Consider the following 20,957-nt stretch of genomic DNA (forward strand, 5'->3'; position numbering starts at 1 on the left):
ATTCTTGAGATAGTACCTTGAAAAATAATAAAGCTTGCGGTTTATTTGTCTTATAATGTCTCATAATTTTTTATGATCCTGGGCGATAATTTAATGGTGATATGTATTGTTGACATGTTAGTAATACAGTAAGAAAATAGTTTGAGCCAGTGTTTGATATTTTTCATCTAAATGCATCAGACAGAAACTGCCATAAAAGCACTTAGCAAAACGCAAAGTTCCGTTGCTCATATACAACCAGATAACAGAGTGCCCTACGCTGTTGGCTTCCAGTAATGTCTCCCAAGGCGTGATAGTCTGTGACCACATAAGCCTCTTGTAACCCCCGTCCAAAACCACAGACAGTCTTAATGGTCAGAAAACAACCATGACACTGTGTTCCCCATCACCTCCTGTTAAGTGATGCATTCACGGTGGCCGCCTTTGGGCCCTGATGGACTTTATGTCTGGGTTGCCAGAGTGTGGTGTCTGTCCAGTGACACCTGGTCCAGGCCAACCACTTGGAATCATAACCTCAGCGTGGTGTGGCAGCTTCACCCTGTTTGTACTCTCTGCACATCTGGGTTTCGTTAAGCTACTTAATGCGTATTAACTCGAGATCATTCCTGTGTCCCTTTTTGCTGTTCTTATGTTGATTTTTTTTATGGTTGTGCTTACATTGAAGTTATCATATGTCTACCTTGATAAATAGATTAAATTTGTACTTCACATTCAAGCTTTTTTCCTCCTGGTCTTTATTAAAAAAACAGGTTATTTAGAATGATCAATAACTATCAGTAGCAACTAACATGAAACATTTTACCATCCCCCAGTCCTACTGTTGTATATCAAATGCTCCTTGATAATTCTACAGATCAGTTTTTATGGTTTTAGCTATTGTCCATTAAAAATAGCCAAGCCTCGTACGCAACACTAACAAAAACAATGACGTTTTCCAGTCAACCCACCCACTGCTACAGCTAATGAATGATGCAGAATAATTACAAGTGTTGTAAACTGATGCAAGTACACGGCGTTGGTAAACGTAGTTCATATATATTTGAAATAATGCAAAACGGCAATTAAAACCAGACAAGTTACAGAGGAATCATTAGAATTAAACTGCTAATCTCTTCTCTTAAAACCAGTACATCCTATTAGCAAGCTCTAAAAAGGTCCACATCAGTTTGCACATAAAAGGTGTGTTACATTGTTGGACTGCCAGACTGTTTTAAGGGTTGGGGAAGGTGGATTTTTAAAGTTTCACATGTTTATGCTGCCAAATTTCTTACCTTTGAGCCAAAATAACACAAGTTGTGAAATGTATACATTTATACAGCACATTTACTGTACATACATGGCACGTTCATATATATAGAAATGTTTTTACTCTGAGATTTTGTTAATCTAGAGCAGTGATAATGATCCATTATCTTATCCCAGTGATCCTGATTCTTTCTTCCCAACACATATCTGCCTCCACCAGTTAATTTTCAGGGGATGTCGACCTGGCTTGGAAAAAAAAACTCATCTTCTGCCTCCGAGTAAAACAGCTTATATGATTGACTCCAGAATGAACTGTTTGAAGTCGGCCTCAAAATGTAGAGCTGTTTGACACCGAGGCTCAGAGCTGTAAGTCTTTAATGAACCATAACTGTGACCTGCAACAAAAGACGAGAAATAACTAGTTGCATCAATTACCACACATATCACATGGTGCAGTGTTAAACTATGATGCAAGTGTGTCTGTCGGTCTTCAAATGGATTTGCTGAGCTATTTATAGGAGAGAGACTCAATGCTTTAAACATTCTGAAAATTAATCCATGCAAATTTGATTAAAAGGATCTGAAAACAAGTATTTGAATAAGAGGGGTTGTGTATGGCAAGCGTGAATGTGAATAACATGAATACATTACAGATGAGGGGACTGACGCGTTTCAAATCGCCTGTGATGTTTGAGAATTATAGATTTATTTGTTCGTCTAATTTGCAGATGCAAAAGGTGACAGCGCAGTCCCTCACAAGTGCTGTCATACTGACTGAAAGAGGCCTCAGATCTCAGGTGTGTGTGAGTCAAAATAAGGTGTGTTTCATTACTATTTCATTACGCTTGTGCTCACTTGTTTTTTGGGAAAGGTGCTTAGTCTTTTTTAGCACATTATTTGAATTCAAATGCGTCTGTGTTTGGGCTCGCAATGTGCCAGCCGGAGTGTGCGTGAGTGACACACGTCAAACATCTAAACCACAGAGAGGAGAGGCTGTCATGGGAATGCAAGAGGAAGGGAAGGAGGGATGGAGGGATGTGGTAAAGGTATAGAGAAAAAAGAAACATAGGGAGAGAAATCCCAAGTGAGAAAGCAGCCTGTTCATTAGCAGCATAGAAATGTGTGTGTGCATGTGCGTCCATGCTGCTGTGTGTGTGTGTGTGTGCGTGCGTGCGTCCATGCTGCTATGTGTGTGTGTGTGTGTGTGTGTGTGTGTGTACACACTGAGCAGCAGCGTACAAACTAGGACACATTTCCCAGAATGAAGCAAAGCCAGATTTTGAACAAGATTCTCCTTATCTAAGTATTTTTCTCGTCACTTTTTTTTTACCTCCGCGTGAACTGCTCTGTGTGATGCATTCCTCAGCATATCAGCATGCAGATCTACCACACTGCCACAGAAGTGCGGCACTGCTTCATTGTGAGTACACAGCTTATGTACTTTGAGTTACTACACTACATCACTGGCTTGTCAATTAGACCACTTCTTGATAAAAGCGAGTACACAAGTGTTTTCCATCCCAGGGATGAACACTGCAGCCTGGAAGAGGCTAGCTGAAGCACAACCTGGCAGCCATTTGCTTTTTTCACCCCTCTTACCCCACCACCGATCCTCAAAATGTCGTACTCTTTGCTTTCCCCACTGAATATTGCATGTCTTTTTCTCCCTGGTGCTTTTGTATTTGCTGCAGCATTTTTTTTTCTTTTGCCATCTTTGTTTTCAATTTTCTAAGCCAGCAATTGTTTTATTCGTCCCCAGACAGATTTCCTCTGCTGGTTGTGTGCAGGACTTTTAAAGGAAAAACTCTTATTTATTCATAAGACAGACATACTCACCTCAGATTGTTCTAAATTGTATTCATGTTCTTGGCTGTGCGTGTTTCAGTGTTGTGTTATAAGTTTGAAGATTGAATTAGACTCAAGGAAGGGAATCACCAACAGACTATGTGTGTGTGTGTGTGTGTGTGTGTGTGTGTGTGTGTGTGTGTGTGCGTGTGTGCGTGTGTGCGTGCACGTGCGTGCGTGTCTGATAGTGTGAGGGAGGGATGTGTTCCATTTGAGGAGACCAGTTTTCTGTGATCACAACTCTGATAAGAATTTTGGGAAACCACACTCACAGCAAGCCACTCTGGAATATAAACTAGACAAGCACACACACACACACACTCTCTCCCTGTCTTACTTTCTGACACACACAGATGCAGACACATTAAAATGCGCACTCAAATGCATAAAGACACACATGTGAGAGGAATGTGTATCCATGTTTACCCTCCCTCAAGATGTAGCTCTGAATTTGATTAGGTGGCTCGCCTCGCTTAAGTTTTCTTGTGCATTTAATGCATCTTTGGAAACGTGCGTGCGTGCGTGTCTTGCAGGCACATTAGTGCATGAGGCCAAGCGTTATAAATGATTTACTCATCTTACAGTGAGAGTGCAAGAACATCTGCCCCGATTAACAGGATGTAGAAAACAGAATCATGCTGCAATTCTCTGTCCTGGCCTGTTACTGCCACACATAATGGCAGACAGCAGCGTTTCAAGTTGCTTTTTGAAAAACAATGTGACAAAGTCTCGGCTTTACTTTGCTTTACAGTAAGTTTCTGCTTACTGCTTACTTACTTTTGGCTGTCTGATCCAAATCTTTTCTGTTTTGGTTCATTCTGACTACTCTTGTACTGTTGTTTTCAGCCACAGCAGCCACTATTATGAGCTAAAAAGTTTTTAAAGTCACTCCACAGTGTGCACTACCTGCTCAGACATAGTGACTAATGAACATAGTGTTTTGCACATAAAGAGACAGATATTTTCCTCACAGTTGGTGGAGATGAAAAACATTCTACATTATTGTAATTAGGTGCGCGTTGCTATATCAATTTAAAAGTTATTTCTGCTGTCCCCAAATGGCCAAAATAAATTAACAAAATAAACTCACTGCACTTACTGAAAACTTCCACTTCTTTTCACTTCTCTATTACAACTGAAAGTCCTGCCTGAAAAAATTCTGCTAAAGTAAAAGTACCTGAGTTTTAGCAGCAAAATTCAGTTAAAGTATTAAAGAACTGGGTTTGTTCCTCTGACATATACTAATATATATGACACAATTATATGATTAATTGTGAAGCATTAGGAGGCAGCATGTTACCGTTGTAGCTGCTACACTTGGAGCCAGTTTAATCTACTTCACATGCAGTTAGTTTTATATAAAGGAAAACCAGACAAATCTGAGGAGTTGTGAGATGATCAATGGAAGAGGAAAGGAGAAAAAAAATGAGATCTAATACACCAGTTTGGGTTCAGATTTTTTCTCTAATCTTTGATTTTTACTGAAATCATTATATTATTTGAACATTTACCGAAGTGAACCCATGTGAGAAACTTAGAAGGAAAAATATCTAGTTGGTGGAGCTGTTAACAGTTGAAAAACATCTGAAATGTGAACACCACTACAGAGTGCTTTTTGTATCTTGTCAGAAGTCAGAAAGCCTGGAAACCGCTAGTTTAATCTTCTATAATGTGTTGTATTTTAAAAACTTGTTATATCTGTTGAATAAAATATTCATCTTGAGGGGAATTGAAGCTGCTAGATAAATGTGGTGGAGTAGAAAGTACAATATTTGTCAAGGAGTGGAAGTATAAAGTAGCGTGATATGGAAATTCTCAAGAAAAGCACCTCAAAATTGTACTTAAGTACAGTACTTGACTGTATTTAATTGTATGTATGTACTTAGTTACTTTCCACCACTGGTTGCAGGTTTAAGAAAAAGCACTTTGTGGAATAGTCTGACACCCCAGCTTACACATATGTAAATAAATGGTAAATACTTAGAATGGATTGGAAGACAGTAGTTCAAGAGCAGCTTGTTTGACTGCCTTCTTTCGTTTTCCACTCCATTAGCGAGGCTGAACAAAATGAGACATAATTTCACCCAGCAGAAAAGCTAAACTCTTTGTTTGTCCGTCTGTCTGCCTCTGATTCTTGCCAGCCCAGCTGCTGATCTGCCTGCCCCAGTGGCTCCAGTTCTCCATTATCATGTCTGATTGAGGGATGTGTGCAGGAGTCAATAGCTCACCCTGATCTGTTGGCAATAACTTGTGATGGGAGTTTTGGCATGCGTGTGCCAAATCCCACATCTGCCAGACTTACTGGCAACATAGAGAGGCTCCTGCTGAGTGGAATTTACTGTGACAGGATAGATTGTGGTTAGATGTTTAGTTACAAACCTGCCTTTTCCCATAAGAGTTTGTACAGAAATGTCATAACTGTAATAAACACAGGCACCATGCTCCCTTTTTCCCATACGGTTACTTTTTCAAATGGTGCTACATGAAACTTTCTTTTTTTGGTATTTCACACTGTGATAAATGATATTGGTGGCTTTGCTTGCATGTGTGTGGATCTGCATGTGTGCATGTGGAACTGCACTCCATCTGTTGTTCTGGATGCTGATATGGCAACTGCATCTGCAGGGAGCTGACTCGCACATTATACAGAGAACACACACACACACACACACACACGTGCACACACAGACCTGCACGCACTGGACAGCTAACAGTTCATTTGACACTGTAATTACAGCCAGTAATCATGGATCCATTCATCAGCCGTCTTCCTCAGGGTGTCGACTGACCTCCAACAATATCAGCGTGAGGCAGAGGGAGGGATGGAAGAGAGGAGGGATGAACGAAGGAGGGGAGGAATGAGCAGGGATGGAGGGATGGATAGAAGAGAAACAGACAGGCAGAAAAAAATAATGGGTTGCAGGAAAATATGGGAGAGGCTGGATGGGGAGTGATATACAGATTGGTGGGGTCCATGTTTATGTGCCTGGAGATGTGTTTGTCTGGGTCTGATTCATGCATTCGTGTGTGTGTGTGTGTGTGTGTGTGTGTGTATACAGGCAGTTCACCTTCCACCACAGTCTTGTGTGTTGACCTTACCTGCTGCTTCACTGCTACATTATTAGGATGAGTTATACACCATTACTGCTCTGCTGCTATCTACCACTGCTGGTTGCAAATGCACCACACATGCGTGTACACACACACACACACACACACGTGCGCACACATGATGAGTGTGCACGCAGATAACACACCAATTCGTGGCAACCTGTACGAAAACAGCATGCATAAGTTATGTGCACCAGGCTGCGAGGTGAAATAGGAAAAGTATGAGGAGCCATCTGGGGAGGAGACAAAGAAATAGAAAGAGGTGATGCTTTTTGCCATTAAGAAATATAACAAACATTCCTCTAAAAATATATGCAAATCACTGTAATCCAGCTCTTGACATGATTTGATTTGTTTGCACAAACACACTCTTAAGATCCAACTTAATTTCAGATCAATAACATACTTTATGAGTCAGGGAGATACACACACACTAACAGGAATCCATCTCCTTAAACTACTAATATTATTGGCCAGTAATGGAGCTATTTTTATTTCTTTTTAATATTTTAGATGTACTACAGTAGTGGGATATAAAGTGGAATGCTTCAAGACAGCACATTGTGTTTAACAAACCTGCTTCGATTGGGCTTTTTACAGCCCCAGGAGCAATTGTTTTCACCGTAATTTTCTGTTACCATTAAATTTAATTTCTGTTTTCATGTCAATACACCAAGAGTTTTGTTACTATAGAAACGCTGACTTCATGCTGGTGATTTTGTACAGATAAATATTGACAACTACTTCTTTGCTTTTGTTTGCCGTATTTGCAGCTTTTTGTTTGCCTGAAAGCTTCCAGTGTATTATTTATCTGTACGGCTCCAGTAGCAGCCTTGCACTGAACAAATGTGCTCTTGATAAAAGGTCTGTTCTAATTTCGGAGAACCTAAATACAGATTTGTTTCCGTTGATACAGCAAGCCACCTTTTCGGCGTCATGATTCATCGTCTAAACATTTCCCGGCATCTGTTATTGCATTATGTCATTCATTATTTTTGCCAGGCTGCCACCATACCGCTTCTTATACTGCCCATTTACCAAACCTCTCTATATTAAACCATTAACATACAGTGTAAAGTTTTAACTATTATAAAACTGAGCTGTCATGTGCTACATTTTTATTTTTTTTTAAGACTGTCCGTGGACTATTTTTGAGTGGTGATGTGGTTTATTCCTGTGCATGTCAGCTTCAACCAGATACACATGGGCCTTCAGGGACCACCCAAGCAGATGCTTCATTTACAAAATTATGCATTTAGGGCAGAGAAATAGGTCTGAACTGGGAAGACTTTAGGAGAGTTACAAAATGAGACCAGAGAGGACCGAGGCCATCAGTAAAACACCCATTTTTGGCACTGGGTTGTTTAGAAATTTCATGATCTGTCAGCGAAGGAGAGCCAGGGAGAGGAAGAAAGAAAGGCAGAGAGAGAAGATGCGTCAGTGCCCTTTTACCATCTCATGCTCTTTCCCCTCTTTAGGTATTCATTAAACTGAGGCAGAAGTTTCCGAGGGCAGCTTGGACACTAATCATTACCTCCTGCCTCTCATCAGCTCACATCACTGATCACCAGAGTCTTTCTTTCTTTCTCTCTACCCCCACAGTTTTTCTCTCTAAAAAAATACACACAGAAAAAAAAAGCAGGAAAAGTGGATTGTTCACTCCACTAATATACTTTTATCCTGCTTCATCACCCCCACTCTCTCAGCTCTCAGTACTCCACTGACACACATGGATGAATCCAGTTCTAGATGAAGTTTTTCACCCAGATTGAATATTTTTGAGGTTCTCTGTGGGCAGTAGCTTGTCTTTTAACCCAACATGACTGATTTTAGACAATACAAAATGTGTGTGTTTTCCTCAGTGGCCAGTTTTGGTTGTGTGTGTGTGAGAGAGAGAGGGAGAGAGAGAAAGAGAGATTACCTCAGGTCATATACGGCTTTAGTTGTTAAAAACAGGTTTTGTTGGTGTTTAAAGTTCATGCAAGATAAATTCTGAGATTGTTTAAAAACATAATCATACACGTTGCTAAATAACTGCTGGAAACGTGTAAAGACTGTGAATTATGTAATTGTGGAGGTAGACCATTCTGGATTTTTTCAGCAATCCAGCAATCATTGCTCGATGATGCACTAGAGAGCACAAGACCTCCCCCTAAACACTATAATATTCTAAAAACTGGAGCACATTATCCTCAGGGATTCTCCCGCTCACTTGTGAGTAACTACACCCACTATAGTGTACCGTTTGCTTCCTAGCTATGCCTCTGTTTGGCAAATGCATCTTCGCAAAGATGCAGAATTTGCAGAACAGCTCGGTCTCCTCACTTAAACCTCCTAAAAATGACGAGATGAGGAGGAGGTAGACTGATCTTTTGAATTACCACTTTGATGCAGCATCATCACCATGACCTGCATCAGCTGTGAGCATTTTACATCAGGTAGTTGTACAAACTTCAGTCTAAAACAACTGCAGTTCATGGGTATCCACTGGCATGAGGTGCCATTGTCAGCTCTCATGCCCATTAGTGAGTGTTAGTTGTCTAATGTCCTCAGTGTATTCTAGTAAGTAATGTAATTCGCAGCAGCAAAGTGACAAAATATTCCATTAATACAGTGCACGTTTGTGATTTCACGTGTAATCTGTTTAGTTCAGTTAAAACAAACTCAGATCAATTGGCACAGTTAGTGCTCGTGTTAAAGCTTTCAGTCAGTGCAGAAAACACTGATTATTTTGTCTGAGCCGCAACATCTGTTGCTGAAAATTGAAGCCAAAACTGAAGTTTTTAAAAAAAAAAAAAAAAAGCATTTGAAATTGCAATTCCTCAAATTGCCACTTGAGACAATTTTGACTCCAAAAGTGAGTCAACCGCAACAGGCTGTCATGTTAAAATGCCCAAATTCACAGCAGAAATGAATGTGTTTACAGCCTGATCCAGTAAACAGTTTTGGTCTTTATAGTTATTTTCCCTTTTCATGACGGTTGTAATGGGGATGAATTTTTCATTTTTTTGACTGTTGTGAAAAACTCAGAACACATTTGTTATTGCTTTACATGGACTTTATATTTTCAGCAAGGGCCCTAAAATGTTTATGCTCAAGTGAGAAAGACATACAACTTCATATTTCAAAGGAAAAAAATAGTCAGGTGGGGTTATTATATAATAACAATAATAATTATTATTATTATCGCTGTTATAATAGAATGACAGTGTCAACAGAGAGAGGAGGTTTGGATGGAGCAACAAAACATTCAAGTTCAACATGAAAGAACACTGTTTGCTTCCTGTTTTCGACCAACAGTCAATGTTAATTTCTTTCATTAATGACCCAGATTATGTCCTCACTCTAACACCATGGTGATTAATGTAACCATGACAACAAAGGTCTTGTAACCTTAGCAAAGCAGTCATTTTAATGCAAACTGTAATGTTTCCCTAAGCTTAACTAAGTGCCTATTTTAATTCAAACCATGATCTTTCTCTCACCAAATCCATTATGTGCCTAAACCCATCCAAATCTTAAGCACAGTGTTGTTGAATCAAAAAACACTAATACATTTGTTTAACAGTGATTTTTAGCAGTTCTGAAAGGCACAGACAAAGGATACTTTCTTGCCGAAAATCAGAAAATGGTTCGATGTTTCATTTTACAGGGCAGGTATGCAGTATTTTCGTTATTGATTAACTTGTCAATAAACTCCTTGATTTACAGCTTTCAACATATAACCCAAGTTAAAGAACACAAGCTATTCAGTGTAAAATAAAGAGAGAACTAAATCAAATCCTCACCATTCAAACAGTGGAACAAGAGAATGATGAATGTTTTACCTGATATTTTATGTCAGCAAACAGATTCATTCATTGTTTAATCATTGTAATGGGCTATAGGAATACTAAAGTACCCAACAAAGCATCCATGCCAGCGATCAAGATATCAACGAGTGGTATGACGTAGAAACAACACAGAAATGGAGGAGGAGAATCACAATGTAAATATACCAGCGAGGGCGGTGGACAAAAGCAAAAGCGTGGGTCTTCTGAAAATGTAGTGTGATGAAAAATTAACTTGAGAGGAGAGCAAAGGCAGAGAGAGAGCAGAGGAAGGGAGAGAGAGCAAGTGCTTTTACTGCCGGTCGCTTTCACCTGTCTGTCTGGGAGATAGACGGATGAAATCACACCCCATTAAAGTGAGCTGGAAAAGTAGAACCTGCATTCTCCTTCTGTCAGCGAGTCCAGAAACAAGCGAATAGCTGCACCGCTTTTTCAGCCTCCAGTGCATTCAGACTCACTAGTTGTTTTTTTAAAAAATTGTTTTCACTCTTTGATGAGACTCTTACTGAACTGCCTCCATTCCTAATTTTGCTCGTTCAATAACATCGTCAGTGCTTTGTAGCACAAGTCTGTTTTTCACTTTTAAGTGTTGTTCTTACTCGGCAGAACAACCGCTACATTTGTCAACAAAGGCTTATAGTATTGGATGGATTTCCAATTTGCTCATCTAGTGCTGTAATAATCCCAGCCAAGAGGCTAGGAAAGTCAAAAAAAAGAAAATAAAAATGCTGGATTGAAATTGAATTAAAGAAGCCACTTTCTTCCCCCTGGATTATTTTTTCATCCACGCTCTCCCACGGCTGACGCTCGCACACAGCGGAGGCCATTTGCATTTTGCTTTTATATATTTCCTCAATTCTAAAGCTTCAAGAGATCCCCTACTTTGCATTTGTTTATTTAGTTCAAAGTGTTTTTTTTTTCTGTTATTGCCCAAGAACCTTGCAGAAAATTGAAGTGTAGTCAAAATGTGATAGATAAATGTGAAAGTGGTGCGCTGCGTATTCTACGGAGAGGAGTGGGACTTTGATGTTATTTTTGCGGTGTTAAGCCAGCTTATAAAGATGGTGTAGCTCGCGCCTGTAGGTGAGGGCTGGCAATTCGCTGCTTTTTTTTTTCTTTCATTGTCTGATGCTGTTGGACTAGCGGCCGATAGAAAGGCTCAGACAACATAACTGCGTTTACCACCTGGATCTGCACTGTCAGCAGACGCACACTGCAGCGGTTTGTCATGTCTGAGTGTGCGCCTGCATGGCTTTGTGTGCGTTTGACCCGGGGATGTTTCAGGGGGTGGCTGTGTCGTGTGTGGACGATGGATTGGTAGTGACATCAGGATCGTACCTCACGGTGCATTGAGTTCTCCAGGTTAGCACGTCGAGTGGCAGACAGAGACAGAGCAAAAGAAAAGAGAGAGGAAGGGAGATGGATGGAGTGTGACACCCTTGGGTCGAATCGAGCTTTAGGGATGTGTTGGGGACACACATGCAGCAGCAGCAGCAGCAGCAGGCAAAAGCTGATTTGAAAGATGCGAATGTCAAGCCTGCGATGTGCACTCCGCTGAAGCCAGAGTGCCGCTAACAAGTGAGAGACTGATAAGAGGCCGAGGGACGGAGGAGGGAACGACCAGAAAGCTTCCTCGCTCCTCATTTTCTTTCCCTCCTCCTTCCATTTTACTCTCTATTTTCACACACACAAATACACACATGCACACACCCAGTGTTCGTGTTGAGTTTCCACAATGCTTGTTAAATTGGAGGCTTAATTTGGAGCCACTGGCTTTATCTACAGGTCACATGGAGTAAATTTATCCACAAAGGCCAAACTGTGGATTTGATTAGTGAAGCACACGTGAAGTACACACTTGTGCGCACACACACACACACACACACACACACACACACACACACACACACACACACACACACACACACACACACACACACACACACACACACACACACACACACACACACACACACACACAGACATTCTCCTGGCAGGATCAGGAAGGCCTAATCAACCTGAAATCTCCTGAGGTTGCAATTAGGTTTGGAGAGTCCTAGCAGCCCAAGCTAGGAAAACAAGCCCTTCCATTAACTTGATACACAGGTTTCCTTTGACAAATCATCATCTGTCCACTTTCATCTTCTGCTGTGTGTGAACTTAGCAACTACTCATAAAAAGCAGGTGAAACACACTTGCTGCTTTTCATGGCTTATTTATTTCCTGTTATACAATAGCGTAACTCAGGTTACCCCAGGACTTGATCTTGAAAACCTTTTCTGTTTGGCACAGCTAGTTATATATGTTTGTCCAACCCAACGTGAGCTGGAATAAAATCCAGCCTCTTGTGACCCTGCAAAAAAATAAATGGGTTTGGATGGCCAATTTCAGCTCAAAAAACATTGATTTTAGAAATAGATACATGAAAGTCAGCAATTTAATGAAGCTGAAAGTCCACAGCTATGCTAGAAACTCTGCGAGACTTCACATAGGAACAGCGCTACTTTCAGCTTAATTGGTGGACCGACTTTGCCATCCCGAGAGCAATGCCAACATGGTGCGGCTAACGAATAAGCGTAAATTACTGGATTATTTTTCCTTGGATGAAACTACCGAGCTGGCAGGGCTTTCTCCAGTTTTAGTTTTGCACTGTTGAGCCACAACACTAAACGCCTTGTCTAGTAATTTGTAGGTCCCCCTCGTGCTGCCAAAACATCTGTCAGTCATTGGGACATGAACACAGGACCTCGGGATGTTGACTTTGGTTGGATCCTTTGGTTCCTGAGGGTTGCAGGCTGGGACCTCCGTGGATCGGGCTTGTTCTGCAGCATCTCAAAGACAGTCAATCATAGTTAGATCATGGAGTTTTGGAGGGTTCGCCAGCTTCTGGGGCTCTTTGCTGTGTTCCTTGAGCCATTCTTTAGCAGTTCTTGCAGTGTGGCGGGGCACAGTGGGTGAGATCGCTGCCATCAGGGAATGCTGTTGCCATGGGGTAGTTGCTTTTTGTTAGCAACAATGTTTAGGTGTGTGGTACAAGTAACGATTGAAAGGAAGAAATGATCAATGTTTTTCACTTCACCTGTTAATGGTTTTAATGTTGTGGCTCATTGGTGTATATCTACTAACGTAAAATGTGACAATCTTTAATATTAATTTTATTTCCACTACTCCAGATACTAATTTTATTATATTAGCATTTCAAACAAGTATATTAATCACTGTGACAGCCAGAAAACTCCTGGATTTCTGAATTGACATGCTCATGAGTGCAGTGCTCTTAGCCACGTTTTTAATCTGGATTTGAATCTGTACAGCTCTGCTCTCTCCTTGCTTCTTTGCTTCTCCTTCTTCCTTTTCTGCCTCATTGGAAACCTTTGTTTACTTTCCTCTTCTTCATCCTTGCACCGTCCTCTTCTGCTCTTTGCTTGTTTTCTATGCACTTGTCTCCTTACCTTTCATCTATCCTTTCTATCATCTCTGTGTCCTTTCCGTTCCCGCTTTGCTGTCTCTTCATAGTATCAGACAATATTGTCCATTTTCTCTTGGTACTGTGACTTTGAATAGAAGAGGGAGCTACTATGAGTACCTGGTGACCTTAGCCTGAGTGTTGTTCCACAGAAGAGTGTGAGATAGTCATCTCTCTGTTGAATTGTCAGGATGAATAAGATCCATATCTATTGTTCCAAAGGCACAGACATACAACAGCCAGCTAGCATTGTGTGAAGGAGGGAATTTGCAAAGCTCAAAGACAAAAAACAAGCTTGTGGTGATCAAAAATATCATCACTATTGATGCAGGATTTTTTTTCTCACACTTGATGATAAAAGTACTCCAAAACATGACATCGTGTGGCAGTGGAAAAATTTTGAGTATCCTAAATACCTGTAGTTTAGTTCATCAGGTTAATTATGACATATTAAGTTAGAATAAAATAAGATATACTTTGTCATCTGTAAAGGGAAATTTTTCCTTCGGCAGTGGTGCAGATTTGACAACTCTGTACAACTGTATTATTCCATAGAGATCAACCTTCTAGATCAGATGTGCAGGCCAGACATATCAAGAGTTAGGACTGAGTTGTTGTTTGTCTGATATAGACTACTGTTCAAAAGTCTGGAATTACTTAAAAATGTCCTTATTTTTGAAAGAAAAGCAGCTTTTATCAGTGATGATAACATTAAATTATTCAGAAATACAGTCTAGACATTTCTTAATGTGGTAAATTACTATTCTAGCTGAAAACGGTTAATTTTTAATGGAATATCTCCATAGGGGTACACAGGAACATTTCCAGCAACCATCACTCCTGTGTTCTAATGCTACACTGTGTTAGCTAATGGTGTTGAAAGGTTAATTGATGATTAGAAAACCCTTGTGCAATTATGTTAACACATGAATAAAAATGTGACTTTTCATGTAAAATATTAAATTTTCTGGGTGATGCCAAACTTTTGAACAGTAGTGTAAGTAGGAATAAAAGGTATTCCTCCTTCAGGATCTCATGTTTTTGTACAGTTTTTTTTCACTGACAGTGTTAAGGGCCAGTTGACATTTCTTCAACCAGTCTGTTTACTTTTGACTTCAACCAGACTGTGAAGATGCCGTTCCATGTAGCCATGTAGTACCTGATGAGACTCTCCATTGTAGCATTTATAGGAGGTAGCCATGATCTTTGTGCTAACACCAAACAGTCAGAGTCTGTGGGAAAACGGATGTCTTTGAGCCACCCAAGAACACAGATAATTACCAGCAATTGTTGTTGATTAATACTGGTCAGGTTTGATTTCACACAAGCTTTTTACAGTGGAATAAAGAGCTGCAAACATGAGGTCACACGGGCTGAAAGGTAACACACTGATTTGGCTATTTTCTTCTGTTTTCAAGCTGATTATGAGAACTATTCAGACTGCAAATTGACTGTATATTATGAATGATGACAAATAGTGGGCATTAAAGGTGGGATTAGTGTTGATTACTGATTCTTTGAAATTACTTGCATTCTGACACACTTACCCATTACAAGCGACACCAACTGTAGCCAGTATACATCCCTTTTTAAGATTGTTCACAGTTCACCAGTTGAATTAAAATCATGCTATAGTCCCCTTTTAAGTAACGCCTGATCTACAAATCTTATGGTGTCAGATATATTGGTATCTGTATATATGAAGTATAAAATTGCCAAGTTTTGAAACATCATCCAACCATTCAATGTTTTTCTTCCACATGAGAGCAGTAACAAGTTTATTTTTCAGCTGTACAATGTTCTGCCCTGTATATTTCTTGATCACAACTGGAGACAAAAAAACAACAGAGTTAAGGGAAGTTTATCAAATATGTTTCTGGTTGTGTTGCGCAGTCGATACATCATTATCAGATTTTTTTTTTTTACTTATACATCAATACTAGTGTCTCCATCAAATATCCTGTATTGGCTGAGCTGTGTATCAAAAACGACTGGAGTTGATCCATTTGCTTTCACACTACAAATGAAAAGCATCCATTTGGAACTGGACCAAATCCCTCTTTTTCAGGTGGTCTCGGTCCAGTTGTTTGGTTTTCACAAAGGTGGTTTATATTGTAGCAGCACAGCCTGCTGCCTCAAAACTCTTTATTGTCTTTCACAGATTTAGTTACTGACAGACATTAATACCTGTTCCCAATATTTAAAAAAACAACAAAAAAAATCTGTTTTTGTTAGCAAGGGAGAATATATTGACAGTGTATATCTTCTGATAGCAAAACAACCTCATATCATGTTAATTGCAGCAAAGGCTGATGCAGAAAGTATAGGCATCCCATTTTCCAAATGGCTGATATCTCAGAGAATGGAAACTCTTTGAATATTAATGTATTTCCACTACATTTTTCTCCTCAACCATTGGGAGCTCAACCAGAGCTCATATGCCCGTGAGATGTCTGTCCGGCTTTAGCTTAGATGCATATAAACACACACACACCCATGCATACACACACACACACACACACACACACACACACACACACACACACACACACACACACACACACACACACACACACACACACACACACACACACACACACACACAAATACAGACTGGAGATATGGAGGGGAAACTGATCAGCTGCATGGAGCGGGCAGGGCATTCCAATGGGACTAATTAAAGGGATGGAACAGACTGTAGAACTCATCGGAGACCACCACTCTTTCTCCAACTCCGTTTCTTTCTCCTCTCACTCTTCCTTTCTCTTTTTGCTCCTCTGTGTTCGGCTAATGAAAGCTACATCATCCAAGGTTATAAGATCCTGCTTTCTCACCAGTATCTGTACTGGAAGATGTGATCAGAGGAGTGTCAGGAATGCTGGTGTCTGCAGCACTTGAAGGATCCGGTGGAAACACGTGTGTGCATGTGGGAACAACACGTAAACAAGTGTAAACTCAAGTGTTTACAGGCAGTAGGCATACATTCTTCAAATTCACGAGCTTCCTAACTCACGGGCCGACTGTTGTTTTGTCAATACAGAAAAGCGTCTGTTGTTTGTGCAGATGTGTGAGTCACCATTGGCTGCTGTGTTTGATACTGATGGAGAGTCAAGCTGTTTCGATGCTATTGATCAGAACCCCTTGTTCCTGAGCAGTTGCACGCACACACACACACACACACACACACACACACAGACACACACACACACAGAGACACACCCACACACACTCGGCTGCCTCCACTCTTCGTCTTTCTTTCAATCTCTCTCTCTTCTGAATCCATTTCTATATCACACACCCACTCGTTCTGCGGCAGACAGACCAAACAACCAGCAATAATGAAGTGGCACTGCATCATCACAAACACTGCTGTGTGTCTAAATGAGCTGGAGAGGAAGCAGGCAGAGCCTCTGCTTTGTCTCCTAATTATTTACTACTAGCGGAGCATGGGTGAGGACAGGAGGAAGGGGGCGAGGCGAGGAGGGAGACAGAGGAGGATGTAGGAGGGCTGAAGGAGATGAATGAGGGAAGAGAAGAAAGGTGACAGAAAAGTGTATATGTATGTGATTCTGTGTGTGTGTGTGTGTGTGTTTGTGTATGTGTGTGTCTGTGATGCCCTCTAACCAGAGAAAGCCTTGGCTCAGCCTGACTGGCTTTGCAGCTTCTCCCAGCTCTAGAAATGCCTGGCTGCGTAGCCAGATGACTCACACACCAAGCTCAGAACTCAAGCCAGGGCTTAACACACACTTCATGACAGCACAAGCACTCACACGCACACGCATGCAGATATATGCCCCAACATAGCACATGTGCACAAATAAACACACCCGCTCACACCCAGATCCAATCAGGTGTGTGTATAATCTCATCTGCACTGAGTTAATCTGCCCAGACTCTCACACAAACCTGGAAAGTTTGGTTTGTTTTACTTACATCATCACATATCTGTTTAAAAGTACTTCACAAAAATGTTTTCTCTCTCTCTGCTACGCCTTTGCTGCTTCACCAGAAAAGTAAATTGCCACCATGAAAAACATTTAAAGAGCGATTTAAACAAAATTAACTTTTTGGAGCCTGTAAATTTTATGCATAGCCACTTTATTACACTGTCAGTTGCCTCTGCTCGCAATCTATAGGATTCATTGTGAATGTTTTTGCTTAGTTTTCTCAGCGTAATAAAACACTAAAAGAGATTCAAAGTACAAGGCAACATTATGTTCAATTTAGTACCTTATCCGTATCCTTATCTAGACATGCAAAGACAGAAATCAACTCTTGGCTGTTTGCAGAATTTGGAGTTTGCAGTTGCAATGTGAGCAAGAATAGCAGTGTTTGGAGCAGATCTGCATCCTTCTGACTCCTCTGATACATCCCTCTGGGGTGAGAAAAAAACAAATCATGTAAAAGATAAAACAGCGTTGCTAAGTTGCTCTTCATGTTGTGTTGTCTCATACATTCGCTTTTACTTTGCTAACCTCCCGCAGTTATTTATTCACACAAACACATGTGCACAAGTTTACTGACAAAACAGGTTTCCCTGGTGGAAAAAGTCATTTTGCTCACATGTGGTGGTGGTTTCCTTCCTACTGGCTGCCTGGAATATAAAGTGCTTTAATTACATGCATCCCTTCACTTCAACGCAAACACCTGCCAGCGTTTTGACAGGGAGATTCTCTCCGCCTTGTTTACTCATCATTGTTTGCATTATCCACAGATTAATATAGTAAGAAAATAAAATCCATTATGGAAATGGAAATGTAATAAAAATAATCTGTTTTGTTTTGTATTTTCTTCTATTAAAAAGTTTTTTCATTACTGTTTTTATCAGAAGGTTTATTGCCTTTTTTGTGAGTTGATGTGAATCCTCAATGGACACTTGTCATATCTAAGTAGAATATAAAAGTTTTTACTGCTTTGGTTTGGATAACAGTGTTGTTTACTTAGCGAAAGCAACTGATTCAGTATATTGTTTAGTATACATATATGTATTCTAGTTTTTCTGTTGTGTTTCTGATCTATGAGTGTGGCACATACAGTGGCCCTGGCAGTGCACTTGAGTGTATCTATTGTCTAATAGGTATAAAGTCCCGTTCCACCTTCTGCGCAATAACAAACATACACCTATATTGAATTGACTATACAGAGACAGGTGACAAATTAAAGGAAAAACCTACAGTGAGGAGTTTTGGTAGCTCTGTTTTGCTGTAAGCAGCATTTTTCAGGCATGATTTTGTTCATTTGTTCCCCTTAGAGGAAAGGATCACTGGAAATCAACAAAACAAATATGTTCTGATGGATCACCTTTTCTCTATGATTTAGCATTTCTATCATACTGGGAGTGGCCTCTTCCAGAATTGCAATGCCTCCATCTAAAAGGCATGGGTATAAACCTTCATTTCCACTTGAGATTGCATATGACATTCTCATTACAGTTTTCAGAATCCCGTTTGCTCCAGAAAACAACACCCTCCAAGCAGCAACCAACGCACTGATAATGGCAAGTTTTAGTAAAGTTCTGGACTGTGCAATTAGAAAGGCTTGCTTGGTTCTTTTAGTGAATTAAGTCATTTTTATGATGGTGCTTGTCTCCCTTTGTGCAAATCCAAAAACAAAGAGAAGGACCCTGTTTAAAGGGGAACCTCTAACATGGCCACCCATAAAGTGTGATAATGATCCTGTCCTATTACTGCTCCATTTCCATCTGTACCTGAACTGCACCATGAGTTCGACCACGTAACGAAAGTCAGGATATCACCAACATTTTTGGAATTCCTTTTCTGGGAACTACAAATGTCTATGTACAATTATGTCGCAACCAGTAAAGAAAATGTGTAGATATTTTTACTGGAAAGGTAAAAAACTTAGAACTGATGGTGGCACCAGAGGAAAAGTAAGAGGATCATCAACTCACCACAGATGTGTGTAGAAAATTTTATAGGAATCCATCCAATCAATACAGTATCTGAGTCTGAATCAATGTGTTGGACTGATCAACTCAAAACTGAATATATTTGCATTTACAGTACGTACAATAAACAGCTAAAAGTCATGCTGTGCGTATGCTAAACCTTTTGTTGTGTTCTCTAATGGAATTTACATGTTTTTCTTTTTTCCTGGCAGAATGCGGGAACGGGGTCCTTGCATTTGTGGAGTAGGTGTGTGGAGTCTGCTGCTATCCCTTTGCCTGGCCTCCCTCACACATGCACACAGGAGCCACACAGGTAGGAAGATGTTTGTCTGTATGTCCAAATGTGTGTGTGTGTGTGTGTGTGTGTGTGTGCACCATGTATATTCTTGTCAGTCAGTCAGTGTCTGTTTACAACATCCACAGTGCTGTAGATTACCACTGCAGACAGCCTGTTCAGCCAATTTCTTTCCACATGTTGTAAAGTTGTAGTGAATAGATCGTGTGCTACCCGAGGGTATGCCGAGGTCGGATTCACAATGAAATACAAGACCGCAGAGGCAGGTTGCCAGGAAGAACACACAAAATGTTCTTTAATAAAAGAAAGGGGAATCGGAGTAATCCAACAAGAAAGGTCTTCTCAGTTCAGGGGCTTTGGCGTCTTTGCGGTCCCATCAGGACGGGATGACTCTCAAAAATGCCTGGGGGTTACAGCACAGACAGTGAGCAGTGAGCTTTGTGGATTAGAAATCCCTGGTTGTGTGATATCCTTCCCATGTGGTCCAAGTGGCTGAGTCACTAGCATGATTGAGCCCAGAGGCCGCTTGCTGCTTTTCACTTCATTTCTTGTGTGAAGGTTGGGTATCTTCGCCTCCCTGGTTCACAGTGATCAACCGCATGTGGCACTGAAAATCACGTACCTCCGGGAAAGAAAAAGGTTTAATGAGGAGCACACTGTACCTGTATATGAATAAGAGCTTTTATGTGTGCAAGGTTATGCTGTTCATTTACGAGCGATACATACAAACATAAAAATTAAGGGTTTCTTGTGGATCTTTGTGACTTCAAAAATGTTTTTGTTGAGGATATGTCAGAAAAGTGAAAATCAGTGATAGTGTTATTGGCTGTAGTTTTGTATTGACTTTTGTATAGAATTTGTGCTCGAGTGCAGAGCAGCAAAGAATAGCTATGGAATTTTAAAATGTGTGAGTTTTTTCTTCTGTTGTTGAGACTGAGAAATAGATGTTGATTTAACTTGGTGTCATTTTTGTGATTCTTTTTGTATTCTTGTATTGGCTTACTTAACAAAACTGAACAAATCTAGGCATGACTTTGGCATTCTCACGGCTAGTCTGTAAATTTCCCAGCTGCAGGATCAGTAAAGGTTTAATCTATCTATCTAATGCAAAGATGAGCAAAGGGATGGAGTGCGACTAGAGCTCAAGCTGGTCATGTAAACATCCATGAGCCATGCACTGTCCTGTGATGGTAGATACCTGTCACTTAAAGTGACAGCATCTTTAATTATGCATAACTTTAAACCTCATGCCATGGA

The 20,957-nt window shown here is 40.4% G+C and overlaps 1 protein-coding gene across 1 annotated transcript in view; it reads left to right on the plus strand.

Annotated features, from left to right (window-relative positions):
- LOC111580685 (chemokine-like protein TAFA-2) overlaps positions 1 to 20,957 on the plus strand; it is an 86,238-nt gene that overhangs the window by 23,036 nt on the left and 42,245 nt on the right. The window contains exon 2 of the mRNA XM_023288535.3: positions 19,618 to 19,718. Within this exon, the coding sequence (XP_023144303.1) occupies positions 19,619 to 19,718 (100 nt within the window). The 5' untranslated portion in view covers position 19,618. The remainder of the gene's footprint in view (positions 1 to 19,617; positions 19,719 to 20,957) is intronic.

The sequence above is a fragment of the Amphiprion ocellaris genome, chromosome 8 (assembly GCF_022539595.1).
Source record: "Amphiprion ocellaris isolate individual 3 ecotype Okinawa chromosome 8, ASM2253959v1, whole genome shotgun sequence".
Taxonomy (NCBI): domain Eukaryota; kingdom Metazoa; phylum Chordata; class Actinopteri; family Pomacentridae; genus Amphiprion; species Amphiprion ocellaris.